This window comes from Carcharodon carcharias, chromosome 3, assembly GCF_017639515.1.
Source record: "Carcharodon carcharias isolate sCarCar2 chromosome 3, sCarCar2.pri, whole genome shotgun sequence".
NCBI lineage: Eukaryota > Metazoa > Chordata > Chondrichthyes > Lamniformes > Lamnidae > Carcharodon > Carcharodon carcharias.
The window spans coordinates 97,944,303-97,969,574 of NC_054469.1; the positions used below are offsets into that span (position 1 = coordinate 97,944,303).

Below are 25,272 nucleotides of genomic sequence, written 5' to 3' on the forward strand. Positions count from 1 at the left end.
ATACCCATTGTGCTGTTGGGGAGAAAGTTCCAGGATTTTGATTCAGCAACAGGGAAGAAATGGTGATATATTTTTAAGTCAAGATGGTGTGCGATCTAGAGGAAAGCTTGCAGGTGGTGGTGTTCCCATGCGCCTGCTGAATTTTGTCCAAAATACACTGGGGGAAAAAAAACAGTGCAACCTAGTAGAAACTCCTTCTGCAAAGCCCTTTATAAATATTCCTGGTTAGTTCATCTAGCATGGCAACATATTCAGACTTACATTTTCACTTCCTGCAGCAGTTGTTTGTGTGTCCACTGCGGTGCTTTTATTATCCCATATAGCAAGAGATGTTCACGTGCTGTTAAGCTCTCAAACAGAACATCATGTTGTAGGCACACTCCCAACTCTTCCCTAATGACTGACATCTCTTGATGCATATTCCTTCCATTAATATAAACAGCCCCAGAGCTGGGCTGATGCAAGCCAGTTAGCATTGACCTATTCAGTAGACAAAACACAATACTTCAGTTTGAGGTACATTTCATAAGTAAGAGTTAATATAACATAAAACAACAATAAACTACTTATCAATAGTCCTTCATTTGTGTAATTCTACTTCATCACATTCATATACGCTCTGTTTATAGCCCAAGAGTTCTGTGTTTTCCTTTAGAAGGATGGAAGAAATTCAAGGAACTTTCGATGACCTAATGTAAAATGTATTTGACATTTAACAAACATATGCTGCAAGGGAGTTGTTTCATCAATGCCAAAATTAAATTCCTCAAATTATATTTAAAACTATGGCCCCTAAAATCTGCAGCATGCAATCCCGGTAGCTGCAACAGGACTTTATACTCCCTAATGCCCTCTTCTGCTGGAGTCTGTAAAGTTAGGAGATGCCTAATCAGCATGGTACAACCCTGGCATCTGTTCACCATGACTAAGGAAGTCCATCTTCCAAGATCCAGGCTGCTTTCCTCATCTCACCTGAGCTACCACCTTCCTGCACTTTGCCTGGACCTGGATAAATCATATCGAGCACCCCATCCTTGCAGCTACCCATCAGATTACATCTGCCTATTAAGTGGCTGCCAGAGATTCTGCCCATCAGAAAATCCTGGAAAAAGCAGAAACTCAGTGTAACCAGGTCCCTGCTAATTTCTGGTAGGTAGTGCTGATGTCTTTTGGGTTTTTGAAACCTGGGTCAATTACAGAGCAAAAAAATAATTGCTGCTGTCCCTCATGCCAACATTTGTAAAGAATATATTAGCAGTGACAAATATTTTTCTTTAAAGCTTGGACATGTAATTGTGCCATGGCCATCTAAATGGTCCAAACAAAGCATGCACTTTGGCAAAAAGCTTGGGATTTCCAAGGTTAAACCAACTTGGCACAACATCCAGTTAATTCAACAAATAACACCTCTTACTTTGAAATTAAATGGGTCTTTATATTGACATCACTTTGAAATAACCATATTTTATCCATTACTGGTAACTTGTATTCAGTTTTGCATCTTGTAAATCAACATATCAAATAAGTTCAGAATTTAATATGGTTCACAAACCAATTTTCCAGAAAGTACGTAAATGCAGTGATTCAAAGAGGAACAGAATGCTATTAAGTGACAAAAGATCTTCCATTATTAACCAAGCTTTTAATCCACAGAATATTGCCAATAATGAGCATTTACTGAATAACGTAACTTAGCTGATTTGGCAATGAAAATTAACTGTCAAACAAGACAGCTAATTCTTTTGTCTCCATTATTCTAATTTCTATCAAAAAGTTTCAATGCATCACTTACATAGTTGTTGTCTTGCCTGCTCCATTGGGTCCTAACAATGCTGTAATTTCTCCTTTGTAGAAATCAAAGTTCAAGTCTTTAATAGCTACTTTTTTTCCCTGCTTAAACTCTTTGGTGAGTGATCTTAAAGCAACTCCAATCTTCAAATTAGGAGGTGCCATTTCTTTCCCAGGTAAGTTCATAGAAGCAAAGGGTTCTCCTATTAAAAGGAATGAACAGATAAAACATGTGTCATTGTTTCTCTCCAGAATGCTTCCCTAACAGCCTGGTAGCACGGCAAATATACAATCATAACTGTTGGTGGCAATCTGATTCTTGCTAACTTCATTTGTTCATATTTTGTCCAATGTTTATTTTTAATACTTTTCTGATTTCCTATCACGAAAATTAAGCTTCTAGAGATGGTGATCCACTGTATTGTTGAACTATATAATAAGATCCATGAAAGAAATTGGGAGTGGAACAAAATTCAGAATCAGATATGGTTCGTAAATCAATTCTCTTGAGTGTGCATAAACACATTGCTTCAAAGAGAAGCAGAAAATAATTTGAATGAAAAAATGCCTGTGTTAAAATATGTGACTAGTAACAAGTGTGCTGGTCTGAAATTTGCAGTAGCTGTCAATGTTCACCATTCTTATTCTTTTGAAATTGACAGCACACATATGCAGTTCATTGCAGAACTCAGGAGGTTGCTGCCAGTCATCCTGTGCAGGGCTCGGAAAAGAAATCATGGGTCCTGGGTGCTTTTCTTGTTTCCTGGCCCCTTATTTCTCCCCCCAAATTTAACCCTCCCCCTAAAACATGTATAATTGGTGAACCCCAAAAGGGGAAAACCTATCAATTCTGGATAATCACAGAAAGGTCCTAGTAAAATGATAATGCCCGTTGTTGGCATCTGGTTACAAATATCATCTGATATCCATGCCGCATGGGTCATTAATATTAAGAGCAGGAACGATGTAATGCAGTGTTAGTTTGTGTGCACTCTATAGGTGATCCCAACACAATTATTACAAAAAAGAGTGCAAATTTTACTTTAATGGCATCTTGCAATACTGTTAATTAGACAGTCAAATATTCCATTAGTTATTTATAATACTGTGTAGATGATAACACTGATATCAATGACTGTCTCAGCTCTCATTAACATGTTCTGCACTTTGCACCATATGGACACGATGACATTAAATTCATATTTGGGGGAAAGATTAAACATTTGCAGACCAGATAAACTGCACAAGATCTTTTCCATTCTGTGGAAGAAGACTTTCTTCTGCCTGGATACATGATATATTCAATATAATTATTTCATACAAAGGATGTAATTGGATTCTATTTTCTCAATAATCTCACAGAGTAGAAAGGTCAAATGACTCCTGTGCAACAAAGTGGAATGATTGAACTACACAGGTCTTCATTGTCAGTGGGAAGTGTTGGAGCCCTCAGCTATCTCTGTGTGACAACTTTTAAGCAGCCAAAGTACAAAGACTAATGATTCACAATTATATCTGTTTCCTGAAAAGCAAGCCTGAAGACTCTGCTGATTGCTAATTCTCACCACAATATATTTTCAATATCTACTATGGAATACAACTTTATCATGATATTTTAATACCTTAAAAAGCTCATAAAAACACCAGGATAGAATGGGGAAAATAGATAAGTAGAGAAAAGGACAAGATTGAGGATCATGTGCAGTGTAAAACAGGTTACTGATTCACTATTAGCTCCTTATGCACTCCTGTCCTGGCAATCTCACTCCACAAAGTCCGTTCAGAGTAAATTTTCATTAGCAACAAAATAAACAGAACTCCAGCCATGATTCCACCCACTGTTCGGAAGATAACTATGGATGACAAAGATCATCTAGCCCAGTTCATCTCATCCATGTCAGAATGACTTATGAACATATGTCTTTGGAGCAGGAGCCTGCAACACCATTTCATAACATTGCCTACATTATACCAGTGCCTACAACTCAAAAGTACTTGATTGCCTGTAAAGTGATTTGGGACATTGTGAAATGTGTTGTATAAATGTATGTTTTGTCATCCTTTCATTATGCCTGCAGCAGGCAAAGTGACTGTAACAATGGTGAAATTGGAGGCCCAATGCTGATTCTTTAAGGGTATATAATCATAGAACAATAAATTAAGGTTAGGAAGGTAGTTACAAATAAATCACTACACTTAAAAAAACAATTCAACTTTGTAGCTAACCCAGCTCTGCCGGCAACCTCCCCCAAAGCCCCCCTCCAACCTTGCCCACAAGCCCCCCACCAACCTCCCCTCTAACTTCCCCACCAACCTTCATCCCAAACCCTCTTCAACTTCCCTCTCAACTTCCCACCCAACCTCCTAAACTTCCACAACACCCCCTCAGCCCTGTCCAATCTCCCCCTTCAACCTTTCCCCAACCTCCCTGCCAATTTGCCCCTCTAACCAGTCCCCAATCCCCCTCCAGCTTTCCCAACCCCCTCTAACCTCTACTGAAACCCCCAACTCCCCTTATAACCGCTCTTCAATATCCCCTCCAAACCCCTTCTAACATCTCCTCCAGCCTCGCCTGCCCCCTTGCCCCCTACCTAGACACACACAGCATCCAATCAGTTCTAAAATATAAGGGAATAGACTGTCAAGTAAGAATACTCTCAGTTGCTGCGCTGCTGCTGCTGATCTTAGGCCAGCTTGATTTTTTTTGGTGGGATTTTTAAAAAGATCAGCATCATGAAGCTGCCCAAAGATCAGAAGCAGTGCAGCAACTCAGTGAAATTGACCAGACACTCACGGACCAGCTTTAAAAAAATTCAAAACTCTAAGCTCTGGCTGCTCAGTGTGGATGACGTGAAACATTTTTTAAATTCATTCATGGGATGTGGGCTTCGCTGGCTAGGCCAGCATTTATTAACTATCGCTATAATGCTATACCTACGCCACATGGACTGCAGCGGTTCAAGAAGGCCACCACCTTCTCAAGGGCAACTAAGGATGGGCAATAAATGCTGGCCCAGCCAGTGAAGCCCACATCACATGAATTAATTTTAAAAAAGGCACTCCTGACTTGTGCCTTGTAGATGGTGGAAAGGCTTTGGGGCATCAGGAGGTGAGTTACTCGTCACACGATTCCTAGCCTCTGACCTGGTCTTGTAGCCACAGTATTTATATGGCTAGTCCAGTTCAATTTCTGGTCAATGGTAACCCCCAGGATGTTGATAGTGGGGGATTCAGTGATGGTAATTCCATTGAACATCAAGGGGCGATGGTTGGATTCTCTCTTGTTGGAGATGGTCATTGCCTGACACTTGTATGCGCGAATGTTACTTGCCACTTATCAGCCCAAGCCTGGGTATTGTCCAGGTCTTGCTGCATGCGGACATGGACTGCTTCAGCATCTGTGGAGTCATGAATGGTGCTGAACATGGTGCAATCACCAGCGAACATCCCCACTTCTGACCTTATGATGGAAGGAAATCATTGATGAAGCAGCTGAAGATGGTTGGGCTGAGGATAATACCCTGAGGAATTCTTGCAGTGATGTCCTAGAGCTGAGATGACTGATCTTCAACAACCACAACCATCTTCCTTTGTGCTAGGTATGACTTCAACCAGCGGAGAGTTTTCCCCGATTCCTATTGGCTCCAGTTTTGCTAGGGCCCCTCGATGCTACATTGGGTCAAATGCTGCCTTGATGTCAAGGGCAGTCACTCTCACTTCATCTTGGGAGTTCAGCTCTTTTGTCCATGTTTGGACCAAGGCTGTAATGAGGTCAACAGCTGATTGGCCTTGGCAGAACCCAAGCTGGGCATCAGTGAGCAGGTTATTGCTAAGCAAGTGCCGCTTGATAGCACTGTTGATGACCTCTTCCATTACTTTACTGATGATGGAGAGTAGACTGATGGGGCAATAATTGGCTGCTTTGGATTTGTCCTGCTTTGTGTGTACAGGACATACCTGGACATTTTTCCACATAGCTGGGTAAATGCCAGTGTTGTAGCTGTACTAGAGCAACTTGGCTAGGGGCATGACAAGTTCTGGGGCACAAGTCTTCAGTACTATTGCTGGAATATTGTCAGGGCCTATAGTCTTTGCAGTATCCAGTGCCTTCAGCCATCATGTGGAGTGAATCAAATTGGCTGAAGGCTGGGGACCTCCGGAGGAGGCCAAGATGGATCATCCACTCGGCACTCCTGGTTGAAGATTGCAAATGCTTCAGCCTTATCTTTTATACTGATGTGCTGGGCTCCTCCATTATTGGGATATTTGTGGAGCCGCCTCCTCCAGTGAGTTGTTTAATTGTCCATGACTGGATGTGTCATTGGTTGCGGGATCGTTTAGCTCTGGCTATCACTTGCTGCTTATGCTGCTTGGAAGTAGTCCTGTGGTATAGCTTCACCAGGTATGCCTGGTGCTGCTCCTGGCATGCCCTCCTGCACTCTTTGTTGAGCAAGGGTTGATCCCCTGGCTTGATGGTAATGATAGAGTGGGGGATATGCCGGGCCCATGAGGTTACAGATTGTGTTCAAATACAATTCTGCTGCTGCTGATGGCCAGTATTGAGTTGCTAGATCTGTTTGAAATCTGTCCCATTTAGCACAACACGATGGAGGGTATCCTCAAATGACTGTGTCGTGGTCACTCCTACTGATGCTGACATGGACAGATGCATCTGCGGCAGGCTGTTTGGTGAGGATGAGGTCAAGTATGTTTTGTTGGTTCCCTCACCACCAATGCATAGTGAATCAGATGGGTTTTTACAACTAAGGTTTCATTGTCATCATCAGACTTATAATTCCAGATTTATATTGAATTCAATTTCCACCAGCTGCAGTGGCATGATTCAAACCCTGGTCCCCAGAGCATTACCCTGGATCTCTGGGCTACTAGTTCAGTGACAATACCACTACACCATGGCTCCTCCATGTAAGCCCTGTTTACAACACTGAGCCCGGGCCTCCCATCCCCTGGTGTTTGACACCACCTGCATCACCCTCTCCTGGACCTTGGTTCTATGCATCCTCATAAGGGGAGGATGCTGAAATGTCCCCAGACTGCAACCAAGTAGAAACTGCTGAGCTGGTGAGAACTTGCCTATTTAGAGTACTAGTCTCGCTGTAAAAAAAAAAAATCCTTGAAAAAGTTACACCTTGCTGAACAGCATATAACTGTTTTTAACAGTAGATTAAGTTCATAATTACTTCTGAACAACCTCATGGCCCTAAAAGACTAATTGTACATTTACAGACTGTCAAATTGCTCCATTGTGATTTGTTCGTTTATGATATTTCAGCTTCTTAATCCTGCGTATGTCCCAATTATTTATTTCACTCTTTGTAAAATTTTAATTAAAAGTGAAAAAATTAGTTTTTTCAGCGTTTTACCGCCTGGTTTGCTGTCTGTGAGAATATTTCAACGTGACTGGCTGCCTACACTGCTTGAAGGCATCATTATTGCTGGATGCCTGGAGATCCCTTTGGCCTTGAACCAGATTCAAGCTGACATCAGGAAGGGAGAAATCCACGCCACAGCTATCACTAGAATTTGTGGCATCTTTCTTCAAGGCCAATGGTAGGGCGGTCGCTTTGCCACTAACTGCAAAATTGGGGACATTGTGCTTCCATTTGACATTCTAATATTTGCCCTCTACAACAAGTCCTAGATTTTCACTCTTATAGCCATTCTAATAATCTAGTTACCGAGTTTAAAGCTACAGCACAAAAAGTCAACATGTATATTCCATAGTACTTGCAAAATGAGTGGATATTAACTGTGAAAAGGTTTTGGGCAAACAGGGGGCACAGGCTGTTTGACTGCCAGGTCTGAAATCCCATCAGCCTGCTGTCTACCTGACATGGAGTAATGAGGTGACTCACAAGTAACAGGGGAGGGGAGGGGGTTTCAACAGGGCTTCGTGAGTCAGATGTAAGGAAATTGGGACAGCAGGGGTCCAGCTTTCCTGGCAGGACCCAGGAGAGCACACCTGCTCCTTCAGGTTCCACCAAAGGAAAAATTAACATTTACCATAGAGAGCCTTTTCTTCCCACAGATCAGGTTTCACAGGTGCCCCATTTAGACAGCAGTTACAATCCCATCATGATCCAAAAGAAATTATAGGACCCCAATTTGCATCTTTTAATGAGGATCCAATCTGTGGCAGGCAGCTGCATTGGCAACCTAAAGAAAGGGCTCAGTTAGGTGATAATGGAGGGCCCCCATCATGGATCACCACCTGGACAAGATTGAAAGGCTTAAGCAATGACATCCAGAGCTCCTTGTTCCTGGTAGGGCCACCCATGGCAGCAAGGTCAGGGGAGGTGCCAGACAAAGTCTGCAACAGCGGAACAGGCGATGAAGGGGTGAATCCGTGGGTGAACCAGCATCAATGGGAGAACTACAACAAGCAATCAAACAGATGGAAAACAGCAAAGCCTGTGATACTGATAGTATTCCAGCAGAGGTCATCTAAGGCTATAGGCTTTTGCTACCATCAAGACTCCAAGCACTCATCCTACAGATTTAGGAGAAAAATGAATTCCAAGAAACTTCATCACAATCCAGCAAATGCTTCATGGTAATATAACTGCAACTGTCTTGGATGGGAGATCTGAAACAGTCCCCTTCAAAATCTGGATTGGTGTCAAGAGAGGCTGTGTGATAGCCCCCACACTATTTACAATTTACCTGACAGTGGCTATTTACCTTATAAAAGATCAACTGCCCTCTGGTGTGAGTATTAAATACCGCCTAGATGGAAAACTCTTTAACCTCAGTCACCTCTGTACCAAAGCCAAGCTGACCACAATAGGCATACATGATTTACAGTTTGTGAGAGACTGCAGTGTCGATACCCACTCTGCAACAGAGATTTGCAAGCCACTCTCAATCCCTTCAATTCTGCATACAATAGACTTGGCCTGTCCTCGAATATCCCCAAAACAAAACTCATTTATCATCTAGACCTGGTCAGTCAAACATTCCACCTCCCACATTATGTTGAAGGAGGGTCTCTGGAACACGTTGAGCACTTCCCATACCTTGGAAGCCAGTTCTGTCAAAAGGCCGCCATTGGCAAGGAGATCCAACACTAGACCAGCTGTGTCAGCTTAGCCTTCTACAAAATATGACAGTTAGTGTTTGACAACAAAGACCTCTACAAATCAACAAAAGTCCTAGTGTACCGAACATTTGTCATCACCACAATCCTGTACTGCAATGAGAGCTGGAGAAATTCCACTAGCAATACCTGCACTGCATCCTCTAGATTCATGGGAGGACTGTCAAACAAACACTTGTGTCCTTCTTGAAGCCAGCTCCACAAGCATTCAAGCAAAACTTTTGCAAAGTAAACTATGATGGGCTGGACTTGTGTCTGAATCCTTCCACCACACCACTTCTCCTCCCACCACCACCACCCCCCCACCACCACCCCACCACCCCCCCTACCCCCCGCCCCCCCAAAAACCCTCCCCCACCCCCCAACCCCCACCTGTTGGGTCCAGTTCTCTACTCTCAAATGGCCAACATTCCAGCAGAGGACAAATAAAACACTTCAAAGACACTCTGAAGCTCTCTTTGAAGGACAACAGCATTGAAACTAATGACTGGGAGGAGCTTGTACCAATCATTCAAAATGGTGACAACTTGTCCATCAAGCTGCACTATGCTTTGAGTCTAAATGTGTTAATGATCAGACAGAATGGCAGCAGAGAAGGATAAAAAAAAGGAAGCAAATTCAGCACCTAGTGGGCAACCTCAAGAACTATGTCAGCAAGGAGAGTTATCACTGTTGAAAATCATTCCTGAAGTGTCCATGACAACCCTTGGGTTGTTATAGTACAGGCAACACGAAAAGGAATAGGAAGAGATTACATAATTAATAAAATAAAGGTTCATGGATTTGAGGAAAATACTTCAAAATTGAAAGGCCAACTCTATAAATGTGCACAACTAATGGCTAACAGCTGCACATTCCAGGAAATTACAGGTGCAATATCCACAAGTTTAAGCCCACACACACTTGTGATTTCCTGATATGTACAGTCAGTGGACTAGGTTTCCCGCCAGTAAATGTCAGTTCTCGCTTTTTCTGCATTAAGGCTTGAAGAAATGCTAAACCAAATTGTGTGAAAAAATTGGCTCAAAATTCTGATGACTATAACTTCCTTTCTTTGTCACCTACAACTAGCTGATGTTTTAAATGGTTCTCTTTCTTCTAGTACTGTCTCTCACCCTTTTAAAACCATCTGTATTACAGTCCTTCATTGAGTTCCAAAGAAGAGTCATATTGGACTTGGTACGTTAACTCTGTTTCTCTCTGCACAGATGCTATCAGACCTGCTGAGCTTTTCCAGCACTTTTCTGTTTTTATTTCATTACATTGTCAGCCATGGATCAATTAGTTGGCAACACTCTTGCCTTTGAGTCAGAAGGTTGTAGGTTCAACTCCCACTCCAGAAGCTGAGCACAAAAATCAAAGGTGATACTCCAGTGCAGTACTGAGGGAGTGCTACACCGACAAGGTGCCATCCATTGGTTCCGAGGCCCTGTCAGCCCTCTCAGGTGATTGCAAAAGATCTTATGGCTCTATTTCAAAGAAGAGCAAGGGAGTTAACCCTAGTGTCTTGGCCAGTATACTTATCCCTTAAGGAGACCCACAAAAACAGATTATATGGCCATCACCACATGGCTACTTGTGTAAACTGCCTGCTATGTTTTCTACGTTACAGTGATTATAGTTCAAAAAATTAGTTAATTGACAGTAAAATGTTTCGGTATATCCTGTGGTCATAAAAGATCCTATTGTATTAATGCAAATTCCTTTTTAAACTCCTTTCTCAAAACCCCAGACTTGACTCCACTGTCCTTACAAACTACTTCTCCACAAAACTTTCCTCTCCAAAATCCTTAAACATTACCATTTCCCAAATCTAAGCCCAGCTTTCTGCAATTCAATCTTTGAATCTTTCTGATCAATTTTCCACCCTGCTCCAGCACTAAACACCCCGCTTTAATGAAAGTCAGAATGACATCCTCTATGGCTGTGAGCATCGTGACCTATCCCTCCTCATCTTTCTTGACTTTTTTGCAACCTTTGATGAGCTTTACTCCATCGTCCTTCTCCAATGTCATCCTCCATTGTCCAGAACAGTGGTCTGTCCTTGCTTAGTTCTACCCATACCTGTCCAAAATACCATTAGAGCAATTGATAGCAATAAACTCTCTTCCCTCTTGCACAGCATTATCCCTCGCTCTTCCTCAAATACATGATGCCTCTTTGAAACATCATCTGTTGTCATGGTGTTGGGTTCCATATTGCTCTAGACTTTTCTCCTGTCTATAATTGTTCTGTATATCCATAACTCCTCCTCCTGGATTGCTATTCAAGTCCCACTAGGAAAGACTAAGCCTACATTACCCCAGGCTCCACCCTTCACATGCATAATTTATCTGACTACTGCCAGGCAGTTTCTTCAATCACTGGCAGCTAACCTATTGCTTCTTTCCATCTGTTTCAGGTAGCTGCTATATGATGCTCAGCTGTTAATATTGGCCAGACCACCTGCTGCCACCCCTAAGTGCTTACTCCTTTGCCACCTCATCACCTGGGAATTATGGAACAGAGTTTTCCCAGCCTAGTGGAGGCAATGTTGGAGATGGGGCAGGGGAGGGGTGAGGAGGAGGAGTGGGGCAAGAAATTTTGAGAAAAAATGTATTGGGGTGGCTTTCCACCATGTTTCTGTCTCCTTGCGATTTTTCCCAAAGACGGCTTCAGGAAGATGATGGCTACTCACTCGGCAGTGACAGGAAGCCAAAGTGATAATCAGGCCATTTTTAGAAGGGTTTTGAATTTTTCTGAGAGTGCAAGGGACCCACACTGTGTCTGCAGGAGGCACAGCGAGAGGTTGGAGTGCCATAAGATGCATTTGCAGTGTTAACTTTGAAGGACCTAACTGGCAAGCATTGGGATATCCACTTGCAAATCCAAGCTTTTCACCTGCAGGTGGATGCACTGGATGTCGCTGGGCATGAGGGATTGGCTGCTGGTACCATCATCAGTATCATGCTTCCATCTCGTGCTTCTCTCTCCTGCTTTCTGCAGCTCAGCATCTTATAGTCCTCAAAGTGGGTCTACCAGCTGTCCTTCATTTTGGCCCTCCCACTTCCCTGGGCTGTATGCTTTCCCAAATTGGACAACAAAGCTGAGGCAGCTCACTAATTGGCTGCCTTCCTTGAATTCAGCCGGCGGGCATGCTACTGAAATGTGTAGGGTTGGGACACAGAAATGACCCAACATGTTGGGTCCCCTGCATTCATGGTAAAATTCAGTCCTGTTATTTCTGCTCACTAACACACACTAATAGAGAATGTTTTCTATTAGCCTTAGATAATCAGAAAATATGTTTTGATGTAAACTTTAAAAATGTTTCTCTGTAGGCTCTATTCCTTTGTGCCTGCTATTAACAAAACAAATGTTTCTAATCAGTTCAATTTTGGTATAAAATGTAAAACATTCCTCCCTGGTGAAATGCTTCTCAGGATTCCCTTAAACATGGCATAACTCTAATTTCTGTGTTTCCTTTGATTACCGATCACTGATACCTGAACATCCTTCTTCACGTAGGCCATTATTACAGAAAGGGCTTGCTGTACTCTGACCATTTCCCCAGGGTGGATAGGACATAGGCAGTTCCAACGAATAATGCTGAATGACATGAGCTCCCCGCCAGACTTCAGACTGTGCAGCATCTCACCTTTGCTAGGTGCTCCCCCTGGTGGAACACTGAACTTATTCTCCGAACAAGTCACAAGCAGCACTGGCATGTTATAAGTGTGCAAGTGATCCACAAAGAATGATCTTACTGTGAGGTAGGATTTCTCCCTATTTACAGCCATAATTATACCAGGGGCCTGGGAGAATTTCAAAAGAATTTCAGGATCAATTAGTTGAAATAGTATTAGGAAAGTGTATACTTTGTTAAAGGTGTAGTTAGCTTTCAGGAAAAGTGCAATGAATGGTAAGTACTTACCTCAAAACGTAAACCATCTATATATTTGGTTTTGAATAATTGACTTTCTAACTAATGGCATTTATCAGTCTCCTTCATGGAGGACTCCTGTATACCTAACATCCTAACACAAGTGGCCGGTTGCACTTAATCCATGGCTCCCGGCACCAACTATATTTTTGCCCCAAACCACAACACCCGCTACCCCCCTACCCCCAGGTATTTAAAATGAGTAGAAAAGCAGCACTGGCTTATCACCCAAAGTTCAAGATCCTTTCCCACACAAATCTAACCTATCACAGTTAGAAATGATTCATTCGGTATTGTCTGAATAATGCAGTACAACTTACTGTTCTATCCTGGAAAGGCAACCTACCATTAATTACAGTCCCACATATAAAAATTCACCTCTTTTGGCATTAATCTTGGATAACTAAAAATTGGAAGAGATGTAAAATGAGCTGCAGATTCAATGCCACCCATTTTACACTTAAGCCACTTGGGAAAAAGTGCTTGGCAACAAGCTGTTCAGACAACATCTTGCTCTTTCTGTATCAGAAGGTATGAGGTAGAGTATATTTCACACTATTAAAAGGATAGCTTAGTATAATAATGCGTAAATGCTTTTTTTTTCCATTGCTTTTATATATTCAGTCTAGACATCTATTAAGATAACATTTCTGAAGTCTGTTTGTTTACTTGGTGAGTTTGATGGACTATTCAATGGTTTCCAACTGTTATAGGGCTTCTGGGTTCTGTATGTAAAGTGGATAATGGGTGGGGGTGATGAGGGGGGTGAGGGAGTAGTTTGAAGTGGTTGGAAGGTTTAACCGTATATAGATGAACCATTGATTGGATTGGAAGCACCAGGCTGGGGTTTTTTGGGAACAGAACTGGGCCTTTGAAACTGCCCGCTCTGGACTCAGCCTGCCTCCATTGCCACTTTGGCATTGTCATTTCCAGCAGCAGGCCTGCCTCTAGGATACTTAAGGCCTGATCCCCCCCCCCACAAAAAATCCCTCCTCCCAGCAGTCTCAAGGTGGAGGTGGGAACATGATGCAAGATTAGTCCCACCTTCTGCCTCCCACCTCCAACATGGGTCTGAACTTTTCCAATGTCAGGTGGGCGTGGCCGTAGTGGGCGGCGGCAATCATGGAGCCGACCTCTGTCCGTACCACCATTTTACATGGGTGGGCCAATTAAGGCAATTATGCAAGCGGCATCCCTCAGTGCTACCTGTGCAGGCAGGGGAAGGAGGGCGAGTCGGGGCCAGCACTCTTTCAAGCATGCACGCGAAAGACCGCTTCAATCTCCTTGAGGCAAGGAGCTGCCTCAGGGAGATTGAAGCAGTTTGTTAAAATTTTTTTACAGACATTAAAAAGTCATGAGATGGGACATGTTTTTATTTTTCATATAAACTTTTTATTTAAGTTGTAAAAGCTTTAGGAAACCTCATCCCACTCATGGATGAGGTTTCCCAAAAAAATATAAAGGCCGCTTGGCCTTTTCACCTCACCACCAACCTGATGCTAATGGCTGCGAGTGCTGCCTGAAGCAAGATAGGCAAACTAGCCTCAAAGCGTAATGGAGGCATAGCGTAACAGTGTAAACTTGACATTAATTACTTTGTTAGTGGCCTTAATAGGCCTATCAATTATCAGCGGGCGCCCAAGCAGGAAAATAGAGGAAGCCAGTCCTGCACCTGAAGCAGAGAAAATGCTGACCCTATTGTTCACCATGTCAATTGTGGGTGGGAGCTCATGCTCAGATTGAAGAGACCAAAGTTTGTGACAATCTAAAAGAGGCTGGAAGATTTGACTAATTTAGCTGGAGAGAAGGAATCTCCAGTATTACCTTTGCAGTGAAAATCTGTTCTCAGATTAAAAGTTACCTGTCTGGAAAAGGGCCATCAGGACTGAAGAATAGCTTGGGCTGGTTCCAGAAGAATAAAATGTCCACTTAAGGGACACTTTAACATATAACCGTGGTGGGATATTTTTTTTTAAAAGTTAAATGGGAAAACATTTCTGTAGTTTAGAGTATGATTTGCCTACAAAAATAATCAATGCTGCTTTTAATTTGTTTATTACAGTAAATGTCTTAAAACTTGAATTCTTGTGTGACATTTCCAGTTAGTCACGAATTCAATGTCTTTTTTAAAGTTAATGGTCTATGGGGATCATAACAATGGGTGAAATTTTCCATGCCCATCGGTGTTCCACAACTATACATAACTGACGTGCACCTGGTGAGCTGCACTTCGCTCGGGACTTTAAGGCTGGTTTGTCTATCTTACTTCAGGCAGCACTTGCAGTCGTTAGCACCAGGCTTCACAGACAGCAGCACATCACTTCTAGGGGAGCTCACACCAGGTCTCTACCTACCAGACCAGCCATATGATCTGGGTGGCTTTTCAACGATTGCAGGGCTGGGGCTTGCTTGGGGAAGTAGGAGAAGTGGCTTCAGACAAGGAACAGGCTGCAGAGTGAGGGCTGTACTGGGGAAGGGGAATATCCTAGGGTGTGTGGGGGCACAAGCTGATCTGTGCAAGTGGCCTCAAGATGTTGAGGGCTGAGGAGGCAGTCACAAGAGGAGATGAGGCCAGGCAGAGATGTGAGGGTGCATGTGAGGGAATGAGTAGTGATGTCCCTTAAACTGGCAGTGTGTGAGATGCTAGTGATTGCGTGATGGGCTTGAGTGTGTGAGTTTAGAGTGATGAGATGGTTGCCGTATCCTGGTGACACAGATCAGATCATTCATCCTCTATCTACATTGGATGGCCAATCTCTTCTGTGCAGCATTGACACTGATCAGCACTGTTATTGCCTCCCAAGCCAAAGAGATAATGTCCTGTGGCTAGTGCAGTGGGTCTCCACTGCATCCAAAAAGCGCTCGAGGGACACATCACTAAACCTGGGATTTGCAGTCTTCTTGCCTTTGTTCAGTTGCCCATGAGGAATGTCCTGGAGTTCTCACAAGGAACAGAATGTAGACTCCATGGGACTGAGTTCAGTGCCCATGCATCTATTTATTGAAGTATTAACTGACTTAACAGAAATAAAATTAAGATTTAAACAAATACTCATCAATCAGCTGCTCTCCATTCCCACTCCCTACAAGTGTGATTGCTGGATAGTTTAATTTTCACAGGTCACCCTGTTAAGTGAACATCTTCCATGCATAAATGCACCTGTTAAATGTTGTCATTCAATATCACAAGAGCAGACACCAACTGCTTTCTTCCCACCCAAAATAATTATTAAAACATGCAGGATCAGAATCTACAGAACTTTGAAACAAATTCCATTGACTGTAAGGGTCAAAACATTGAATTGAGGGGTGAAGGGGCTCCATTGCCCCTGCTGGATGGGTTCAATCAGCAGAGGCATTAAATGGAACTGCATGCATGTCAGAAGCACTGACCAGTAAGGAAAAGGAGATAGATTAGTTTACACAGGCCCATCAGGATCACAGATGAGACTGATGCCAGTGAAGAAAACTCAACAAGACTATCCCACACTATGTACACCAGAGGCTCTGGGAACCACAAACAGTTCACTAGGCACAAACCAATTATTAGTTTATATTGGGCAAAAATAGGAACATGAGTAAAAAACAACTTGAATAAAGTTATTTTGTTAGGCTCTACAGTTACTGTGACTTTAAAGAGGTACATTCATATTGTGAGGAAGCCAATCTTTAATTGCATCTTAATTTGTATGTTTTTGAGGCAGACCCTACCTCAAAACAGAAGCTGAGCTGAAAATTAAACTGAAAGGGAAGCAGAAAAGGTAAACATAGAAACAAAACTGAACTTCCCAGTCTCTAAGAAAATCAAGAGCAAACTGAGGTTGGGAAATCAAAACTGACCCTTGCTGAAAGATATAAAAGGACACAGATCATTCCAAGTTGAGCAGTAGCAGTTGCTGCAGAACAGGAAAGCTGGATAACACTCAAGAAGAACAGGCTAGATCCAAAAGCTGAGAATAAGTTGCTGCTATTGATTCCGTAACTTGAAGGTAACAGTGGTGGATCTATGTCATCCAGACTCAGTTGAACAGATTCCGCAGACATGTCCCATTTCAAAGATAACAGGGCGTTTAGGTATTTGTTAGTGTCATGAGGCTATGCATCTTTATTTTTGAAAATATGACTTATCAACTTTCAACTGGCTGGAATTTTTTTTATTCATCCAAGGGATTTGGGCTTCGTTGGCTAGGGTAGCATTTATTGCCCATCCCTAATTGCTCTTCAGAAGGTGGTGGTGAGCTGCCTTCTTGAACCACTGCGTCCATGTAGTGTAGGTACACCTGCTGCTGTTAGGGAGGGAGTTCCAGGATTTTGACCCAGCGACAATGAAAGAACAGCAATAAATTTCCAAGTCAGAATGGTGAGTGGCTTGGAGGGGAACGTGCGGCTGGTGGAGTTCCCATCTGCTGAACTTGTCCTTCTAGATGGTAGCGGTCGTGGGTTTGGAAGATGCTGCCGAAAGAGGCTTGGTATTTATATGGCTAGTCCAGTTCAGTTTCTGGTCAATGGTAACCCAGGATGTTGATACTGGAGGATTCAGTGATGTAATGCCATTGAATGTCTAGGGACGAAGGTTAGATTCTCTCTTGTTGGAGATGCTCATCACCTGACACTTGTGTGATGCGAATGTTACTTGTCACTTGTCAGCCCAAGCCTGGATATTGTCCAGGTCTTTCTGCATTTGGACGTGGACTGCTTCAGTATCAGAGGAGACGCTGGTGATGAATGGTGCTGAACATTGTGCAATCATCAGCGAACATCCCCACATCTGATCTTATGATGGAGGGAGGGTCATTGATGAAGCAGCTGAAAATGGTTGGGCCTAGGGCACTACCCTGAGGAAATTCTGCAATGATGTTCTGGAGCTGAGATGACTGACCTCCAACAACCACAACCATCTTCCTTTGTGCTAGGTTTGACTCCAACCAGCAAAGAGTTTTCCCCTGATTCCCATTAGCTCCAGTTTTGATTGGGCTCCTTGATGCCACTCTCGGTCAAATGCGGCCTTGATGTCGAAGGCATCTACTCGCACCTCACCTCTGGAGTTCAGCTCTTTTGTCCATGTTTGAACCAAGGCTGTAATGAGGTCAGAAGCTGAGTGAACCCTGGCGGAATCCAAACTGAGCGTCAGTGAGCAGATTATTGCTAAGCAAGTGCCGCTTGATACCACTGTCGATGGCCCCTTCTATCACTTTATGGATGATTGAGAGTAGACTTATGGGGCGGTAATTGGCTGGGGTGGGATTTGTGTTGCCTTTTGTGTACAGGAAATACTTGGGCAATTTCCACATTGCTGGTTAGCGGCCAGTGTTGTAGCTGTACTGGAACAGCTTGGCTAGGGGAGAGACAGTGAGACAGCGATGGTGGTGTCCGGGACATTGTAAGGTGTGATTCTGTGGGTATGACTATGTCAGGCTGTTGCTTGACTAGTCTGTGAGACAGCCCTCCCAATGTGGGCACAAGCCCCCAAATGTTAGTCAGGAGGACTTTGCAGGGTCAACAGCCGTTGCCGTTTCCAGTGCCTAGGCTGATGCCAGGTGGTCTGTCCATCTTCATTCCTTTGTGGCTTTTTAGTGGTTTTGATACACTAAGTGGCTTGCTTAGCCATTTTGGAGGTTGTTTAAGAGTCAACATTGTCACATGTAGGCCAGTCCAGATAAAGATGGCAGATGAGTTTTTATGACAATCAGCAATGGTTTCATAGTCATGTTTCATGGTCATCATTAGAGTTTTAATCCCAGATTTTAATTGAATTCCAATTTCACCATCTACTGTGGTGGGATTTGAAGCCGGGTCCCCAGAGCATTACCCTGGATCTCTAGAATACTAGTCCAGCAACAATACCACTAGACCACCGCCTAAATTTTGCAATTTGAAATGAGACAGAACAAACTAAAAATCCAAGGCCACCTTTCAAGGTGAAGGTGGAAAAGCAAACAAAACACCCTCAGGGGAGTGTGAAGAGAAGAACATTTCCTATAATTTAAAGATCCATCGAAATTCATTACTAAGGAAGAGACATTAAAATGCAAAGTGCTAAATATTGAAATAATGACTGCGACAGACAGACCCACCCAAATCCCCTTGGAAATACACAGTGGGTGAAGTATAACAGGCCAGGCTGCAGCTACTGCAGAGAGGTTTCAAGTGACGTTGGGAGTGTCAAGAAAGTTTTCTACAGAAAAGCTGCACTCTCTCTCTCTCTTTTGGAAAATATGTCTGTCACTTGGTTTGGGAAGTCAACCATCTGAAATCTACCAGCAAACTGAGACCAAGTAATAATTGCAACATCTTCTACACCTGGCCGCATTGAAAAAAACAACTAACCTAAATCAGCCACAAACATTTAAAAATCTATGCTTCAAGGGCATTAAAAGGACACTTAACCATGCATTATTTTTTTTTATTGGACCCTACTTTCCGTTATTTCTGATACCTGTGTGTGTATGTGATATCACATTTTTATTACCTTTATCTTCGGGTTTAGTGGTTTCTAAATTTACCCTTTGCTTAACTCAAGAAAACTTTGTTTGATTACTGCATAAATAGCTAAATACATTTGGATTTCGAAAAGGCATATCCTTGTGAAAAATAAATGAAAACCTTTGTTGGGACTGATCGAGTAGGCTGCATAAAGAGAAGCCAGTTCATCCCTTCTCACCAGTCATAACTAAATTGGGGGCTTGTATCCAGAGCTTGTTCCACAAACTGATGAAAGAATTTGTGTGGGGAAAGTAAATTGTTCCTTCAAAAACAATTTGAGAACTGCAAAAGGTTTTCTTGGGTCTATAGTACTATAGTACTAAAATGTCCACATCCAATGCCAATACTTTGATTGAGCAAGATGAGATAACTGCCAAGAAGTTAAGGGCATTGTCCTTGGATGAATGAAAATGTGTTGCTAGGCACTTAGAGGTGAACTTCTGCCTGAAAGCCAGAAAAACGGAAATTTTAAAAAGGATAGCGAAACACCTATAAATGGAAATTGAGGACAATGAAAGAGATATATTAGTGATAGATAAATTAAAATTGGAGCAGCGGAAATTGGAACTGGAATTTCAGGAAAGGGGAAAGAGAGAGAGAGAGAGGCAGGAATGGAAAGAGGAGGGAGAATTCCAAAGAAGACAGAAAGAAAGGGAGATAAGACTATGAGTACTGTAGGGAGATAGAGGCAGCCAAGGCAGACTCCCAACAGGTCAGGGACCATCTAGAGAGTCTGAAAAGGCTGGAGAAAACCAGCAGTGTTTGGGTTTGAAATGCAATCAGTTCTACATGCCCTATCTGGCTTGCCATAGTCATGTTACTATGCCATGAGACAGTCTCTCTGGACGCTCCCATCCTGAGATCAGTTCAATAAAGACCTACAATGAGAAAGCACTGAGTAAGCACTGTACTCTTTAAACAGGAAACATGGTGTCAGAAGTGGGCTAATGTGGAGATGATGTGTCGTGTTGAATTTCCTAATCCTTTGTGAATCAGTTGAATTCTTCACTCATGAACTGAGGGCCATTGTCACCCATCACAGTTTCTGGAAAGCTATACTGACTGAAGTCTGCTTTCAGGTATTCTACTACTTTTCCTGTCGTCGTTGAAGTCAGCTGGTCTAACTCCCAGCAGTCAGAATAGCATTGGTAGTGGAGAGAGTGAGTGTTTGTGGATGAGGTGCCAATCAAGTGGGCTGCTTTGTCCTGGATGGTGTCAAGTTTCTTGGAGCTGCACTCATCCAGGCAAATGGAGAATATTCCATCACACGAAGTCTCTGTAAATGAAGTAACGTTTTCTGCAGACACTTTGGAGCAGATATTAGCGGGTTTACTGAAAAATGCTTTGAAGTGGCCTGTGGTCAAACTCCATTGCTATTTCATCTCTCCCAAGCAGGTACTAATGAAAATGCTCACAAGCAAAAACAATAGTCAGGCACTCTTTGTCAATCTGAGTGTAGCTTCATTCCATTTGTGTTGATACCTAGGATGGAAAAGCTGTCTTTGCTGGATCAGAGTTGCTGCCAGACCGGTCTTGCTGGCGACACACTGCAAGATGACTTTCTCATTGACATCATATAACTTCAGCACTGGCATTGTTGTCACGAGTTGCACGATTGTAGTGAACACTGACAATGTTAGAAATGCAGGTTCCTTTAAGAACAAACCAGAACAAGTTTCAGTGAATTGAAAGCAGGTGATACTCATTGAACCTTGAATTTAAGAGTTGGGTCCTGTCCCAGGTGGTTTGCATCTGGACAAGGAAAGGATCCAGAAGGGAAGAGTGGAAACTGGTATTTGTACTAAACTAAAGTTTAACAATAAAACAATTGTGATTTACAGAATGTCATCTGCTGCCTGATTCGGCAAATGGATATCCACCTATTAGACAAATGCTGTTTCTTGTTCTGTTCTCCAATGCCACTGAGCTTGTGTAATGGTTCACATTCTGATGACAAATGAGGCAAAAATTTTGCTAAATAGTTCACAAATCCAATAAATTGTTGCACTGCTTTCACATCTGTTGGTTGATGCAAAAAAACATACAAATTAGGAGGAGTAGGCCACTCGGTCCTTCAAGCCTGCTCTGCCGTTCAATAAGATCATGGCTGATCTGATTGTAACCTCCCACCTACCCTCAATAACCTTTCACCCTCTTGTTATTCAAGAATCTATCTAGCTCTGCCTTAGAAATATTCAAAGACTCTGCTTCCACTGCCTTTTGAGGAAGAGAGTTACCAAGACTCACGACCCTTTAAGAGAAAAAAATTCTCCTTAGCTCTATCTTACTTGAGTGATCCCTTATTTTTAAACCATGATCCCTAGTTCTAGATTCTCCAAGAAGAGGAAACATCCTCTCCACCGAGACCCTTCAGTGTTTTAAAGCTTTCGATCAAGTCACCTCTTACTCTTCTAAACTCCAGTGGATACAAGCCTAGCCTGTCCAACCTTTCCTCATAAGACAACCCACCAATTCCTGGTATTAGCCGAGTAAACCTTCTCTGAACTGGTTCTAATGCATTTACTTCTTTTCTTAAATAAGGAGACCAATACTGTGCATAGTACTCCAGATGTGGTCTCACCAGTTTCCTGAAGCATAACCTCTCTACTTTTGTAATCCATTTTCCTTGCAATAAATGATAACATTTTTTTAAAAATTTGTTCATGGGATGTGCATGTGGCTGGCTTAGCCAGCATTTATTACCTGTCCCTAATTCAAAGGGTATTTTTATTTTGAGAGTCAACCACATTGCTGGTCTACATATGACTTCATCTGGAGATGGCCAGACCAGGTGAGGACAGCAGATTTCTTTCCCTAAAGGACATTAGTGAATCAGATGGGTTTTTACAACAATCAATGATTTTTTTCATGTTTTCATTCACCAGATAGTTATTGATTTCAAATTCCACCATCCACTGTGGCAGGATTCGAACCCAGGTCCCCAGAGCATTACTCTGGTTCTCTGGATTACTAGTCCAGTGACAATATCACCATGCCACTGCCACACTGAGCTAATTCAATTAGCTTTTCTAATTACCTGCTATACGTGCCTTTTTGTGAACCTCAGAGCTCTGCAATCTCTCACCATTTCAATAGTATGTTTTTTTATTCTTTCTGCTAAAATGGACAATTTCACACTTGCCCACATTATACTCCATTTGCTGGGTCTTGCCCACTCACCTAATCTATCTATGTCACTTTGTAGCCTCCTTTCATCCTCCTCACAACTTACGTTCTTACCTATCTTTGTGTCGTCGCTACTACAACTCTCACCTTGTCAGGATCCAGGCAAAGTCCTTTTGCTGACAGTACATGACCTATGTACTTGACTTCAGGAACCTTCAGTTGTAATTTTTTCTTGTTCAGCTTCAGGTTCATCTGGCGAGCTCTCTCCAGCAGTTGTATTAAATTCTGATCATGGTCAGCTATGGCTTCTTCCATTGTCTCTCCACATCCATAGACTAGCAGGTCATCCACTATGGCTTCCACTCCGGGAAGATCACTGACTATCTCATGCTGTCTGCATTGATATTCTTCTGGTGCTGTGGAAATGCCAAACGACATGTACAACCATCTGTATCTCCCAAACAGCGTCCAGAACGTAGTTACAAAGCTGCTGCTTTCATCCAGCTTCACTTGCCAGTAACCATCCTTCGCACCTAGGGTAGTGAATACCTTTGCCTTGGCAATTTGTGGCAAAATTCCTTTGGTGGTGAGATCTCTTCAGAGATTTATTTAATTCCTTTGGGTCTAAACATGCTCTCCACTTTCCAGGTTGCTTCACTGCTACTACGTTGCTAAACCAGTCTGTAGGAGTTGTCACTTTTTTGACTATTCCCCTCTTTTCTTGTTTTTTGGGCTTGACTTGAGGGCAGCTGGAATTCTTCTTGGCAGCTGCTGAGTTAATCTTACACTCTCACCTACTTCTAGATGATATCTCCTGGTAGACACCCCAACCCTGTAAACATATCTTTGCATTCCTCTGGGATCTATTCTGCTGCCAATGGTTTTGTGTACATATTGTAAACCTCTGTTGGTACTCTCAGGGTTACCAGTCCAAGCTTTCAACTTGCTTCAGGTGAGATGAGTGGCTATTGTGTCCCATCTATGATCTGGAACTCTAAATCTTCCTTCTTGCCATTGCATTGAGCTCTCAGATTAATCTGCCCTCTTGGTTTGAGCACCATGCCATCATATAGCCTCAACTCTACTTTCAAGGTTTTATTTTTGGATCACTGTGTTGCACAGGTCTATGAAGACCATGATGTTGCATGACGCACCAGTGTCTATCTGACACTTCTTGTTCACCTGATATGCCCCTTCTGCAGTCATCATTCTAACAGTCACAAACCATTTATCAGCTATAGACTTGACAGAACCAACCTGTTGTATGGCATATAGTGCTTTAACAGACTATTTTGCTGATGTCTCTCCGTCGGCCATCTGTACAGGCTTGTTTTGCTTCTTTCTTGCCAAACACTTGTTTGTGAAATGATTCTGCTTCTCGCAGCTAAAACACTGTTTACCCCATTCTAGACAAGCCTTATTTTCCTTTGTGTGATGTCTCCTGCAATATTTGCATCCTGCCCTTTGTCTGTGATTGCTCTGCTCTTTCAACGTAGAATGTCTTTCAGCATAACTTATCTCCTGGTGCTCTGCCATACGTTTTACAACTTCCGCACTTCTCCACACGTCTATCATTTTCTTAAGTGTCAGTTTCTCAACTTTCAGTAGACTTTCTCTCACCAAGGGGTATGAATAAAACTAATCTATCCTTAATCAGGTCATCTTTTAGTTGTCCAACTTCATAGGATTCTGCAAGCTGTGTTACTGTAGCTTAATACTGTTTAATGGATTCCTGTTTACCTTGAGCTCTAGTGTTGAATGCATAGCATTTATATGTAACATTCACTCAGATTCAAAGTGTTTGTTCAAGGCTTTTAAAATCTCTGCCGTCTTTTTTCTTTGTTCATCGGTTAGATTTAGAGTGGTATACAATTTGCAGCAGTTCCTCCCCTGCAATTTTAGAAGTGTCGCTACTATTTTCAGTTTTGGCTTGTTAATTAAATCTGTTGCTAGCTCGTAGTTTTGCCATTGTGAGTAGAAAAACTACCAATGCTGTTCATATCACCTTTCATATTGGCAAGAGCTGGGAGGGGGAAATTTACAGCAGCCATGTCCAGAATTTTTCTGTCGCCGAATTGGTGGCGAGGCCCACTCGCCGATGAGAAAATGACGCGGGATGACATTGAGAGGAAACCCCGACATCATCCCGCCCTATTTAAATATTCAGGAAGGCAGGTCGACAGCGAAATCAACTGTCCGCCCACTGACCTGTCAATGGCCAATTGAGGCCATTGACAGGATAATTAAGCCAATTAAAGGCCCTGCCAGTCCAACCTTAAGGTTGGGCGGGCAGGCCAGGAGCCCCAGCGGGCTTCTGATAATACATGAAATCTCATCCACTGGCGGGATGAGGTTTCATGTCTGTTTTAAAAAATTTTAATAAACTTCATGTGATATTTATTAACATGTCCCATCTTGTGTGACATTGTCACATGAGGGGGACATGTTAATAATTTTTTTATTTTTCTATTTTTTAAGTTTATAACACTTTCAGTGATCTCCCTGAGACAGCACTTAGTCTCAAGGAGCTGTGTGCTCTTTTGCACAAATGCGCGGAAGAGCGCAGTTTGACAGTTGGGGAATCCCCCCACCCCCCCGCACAGGAACCCCCCTCCTGCACAGGAAGCACATAGCATTTCCCATTGGGTGGCCCGCTGGGCGGGCCTTAATTGGTCTGCCCATTCCAATTGGCAGCGGGGCCCGTTTTGGGAGCAGGGATGGGCTGCCCGCCTGCCGCCAAACCGGTAGGGCCTGCCCGCCCATCAAGGGCCAAATTCTGTCCCATGTTACTCACGCAGTATTTTACTTTCAATCTTTGGTATGTGCTTTTCCAGGT

The 25,272-nt window shown here is 42.8% G+C and overlaps 1 protein-coding gene across 1 annotated transcript in view; it reads right to left on the bottom strand.

Moving 5' to 3' along the window:
* The window catches only part of LOC121276590 (ATP-binding cassette sub-family A member 13-like), a 242,695-nt gene that overhangs the window by 128,405 nt on the left and 89,018 nt on the right, over nucleotides 1-25,272 (bottom strand). The window contains exons 20-21 of the mRNA XM_041185175.1: nucleotides 1,793-1,991; nucleotides 262-480 (exon numbers count right to left, since the gene is read on the bottom strand). Of these exons, the coding sequence (XP_041041109.1) occupies nucleotides 262-480; nucleotides 1,793-1,991 (418 nt within the window). The remainder of the gene's footprint in view (nucleotides 1-261; nucleotides 481-1,792; nucleotides 1,992-25,272) is intronic.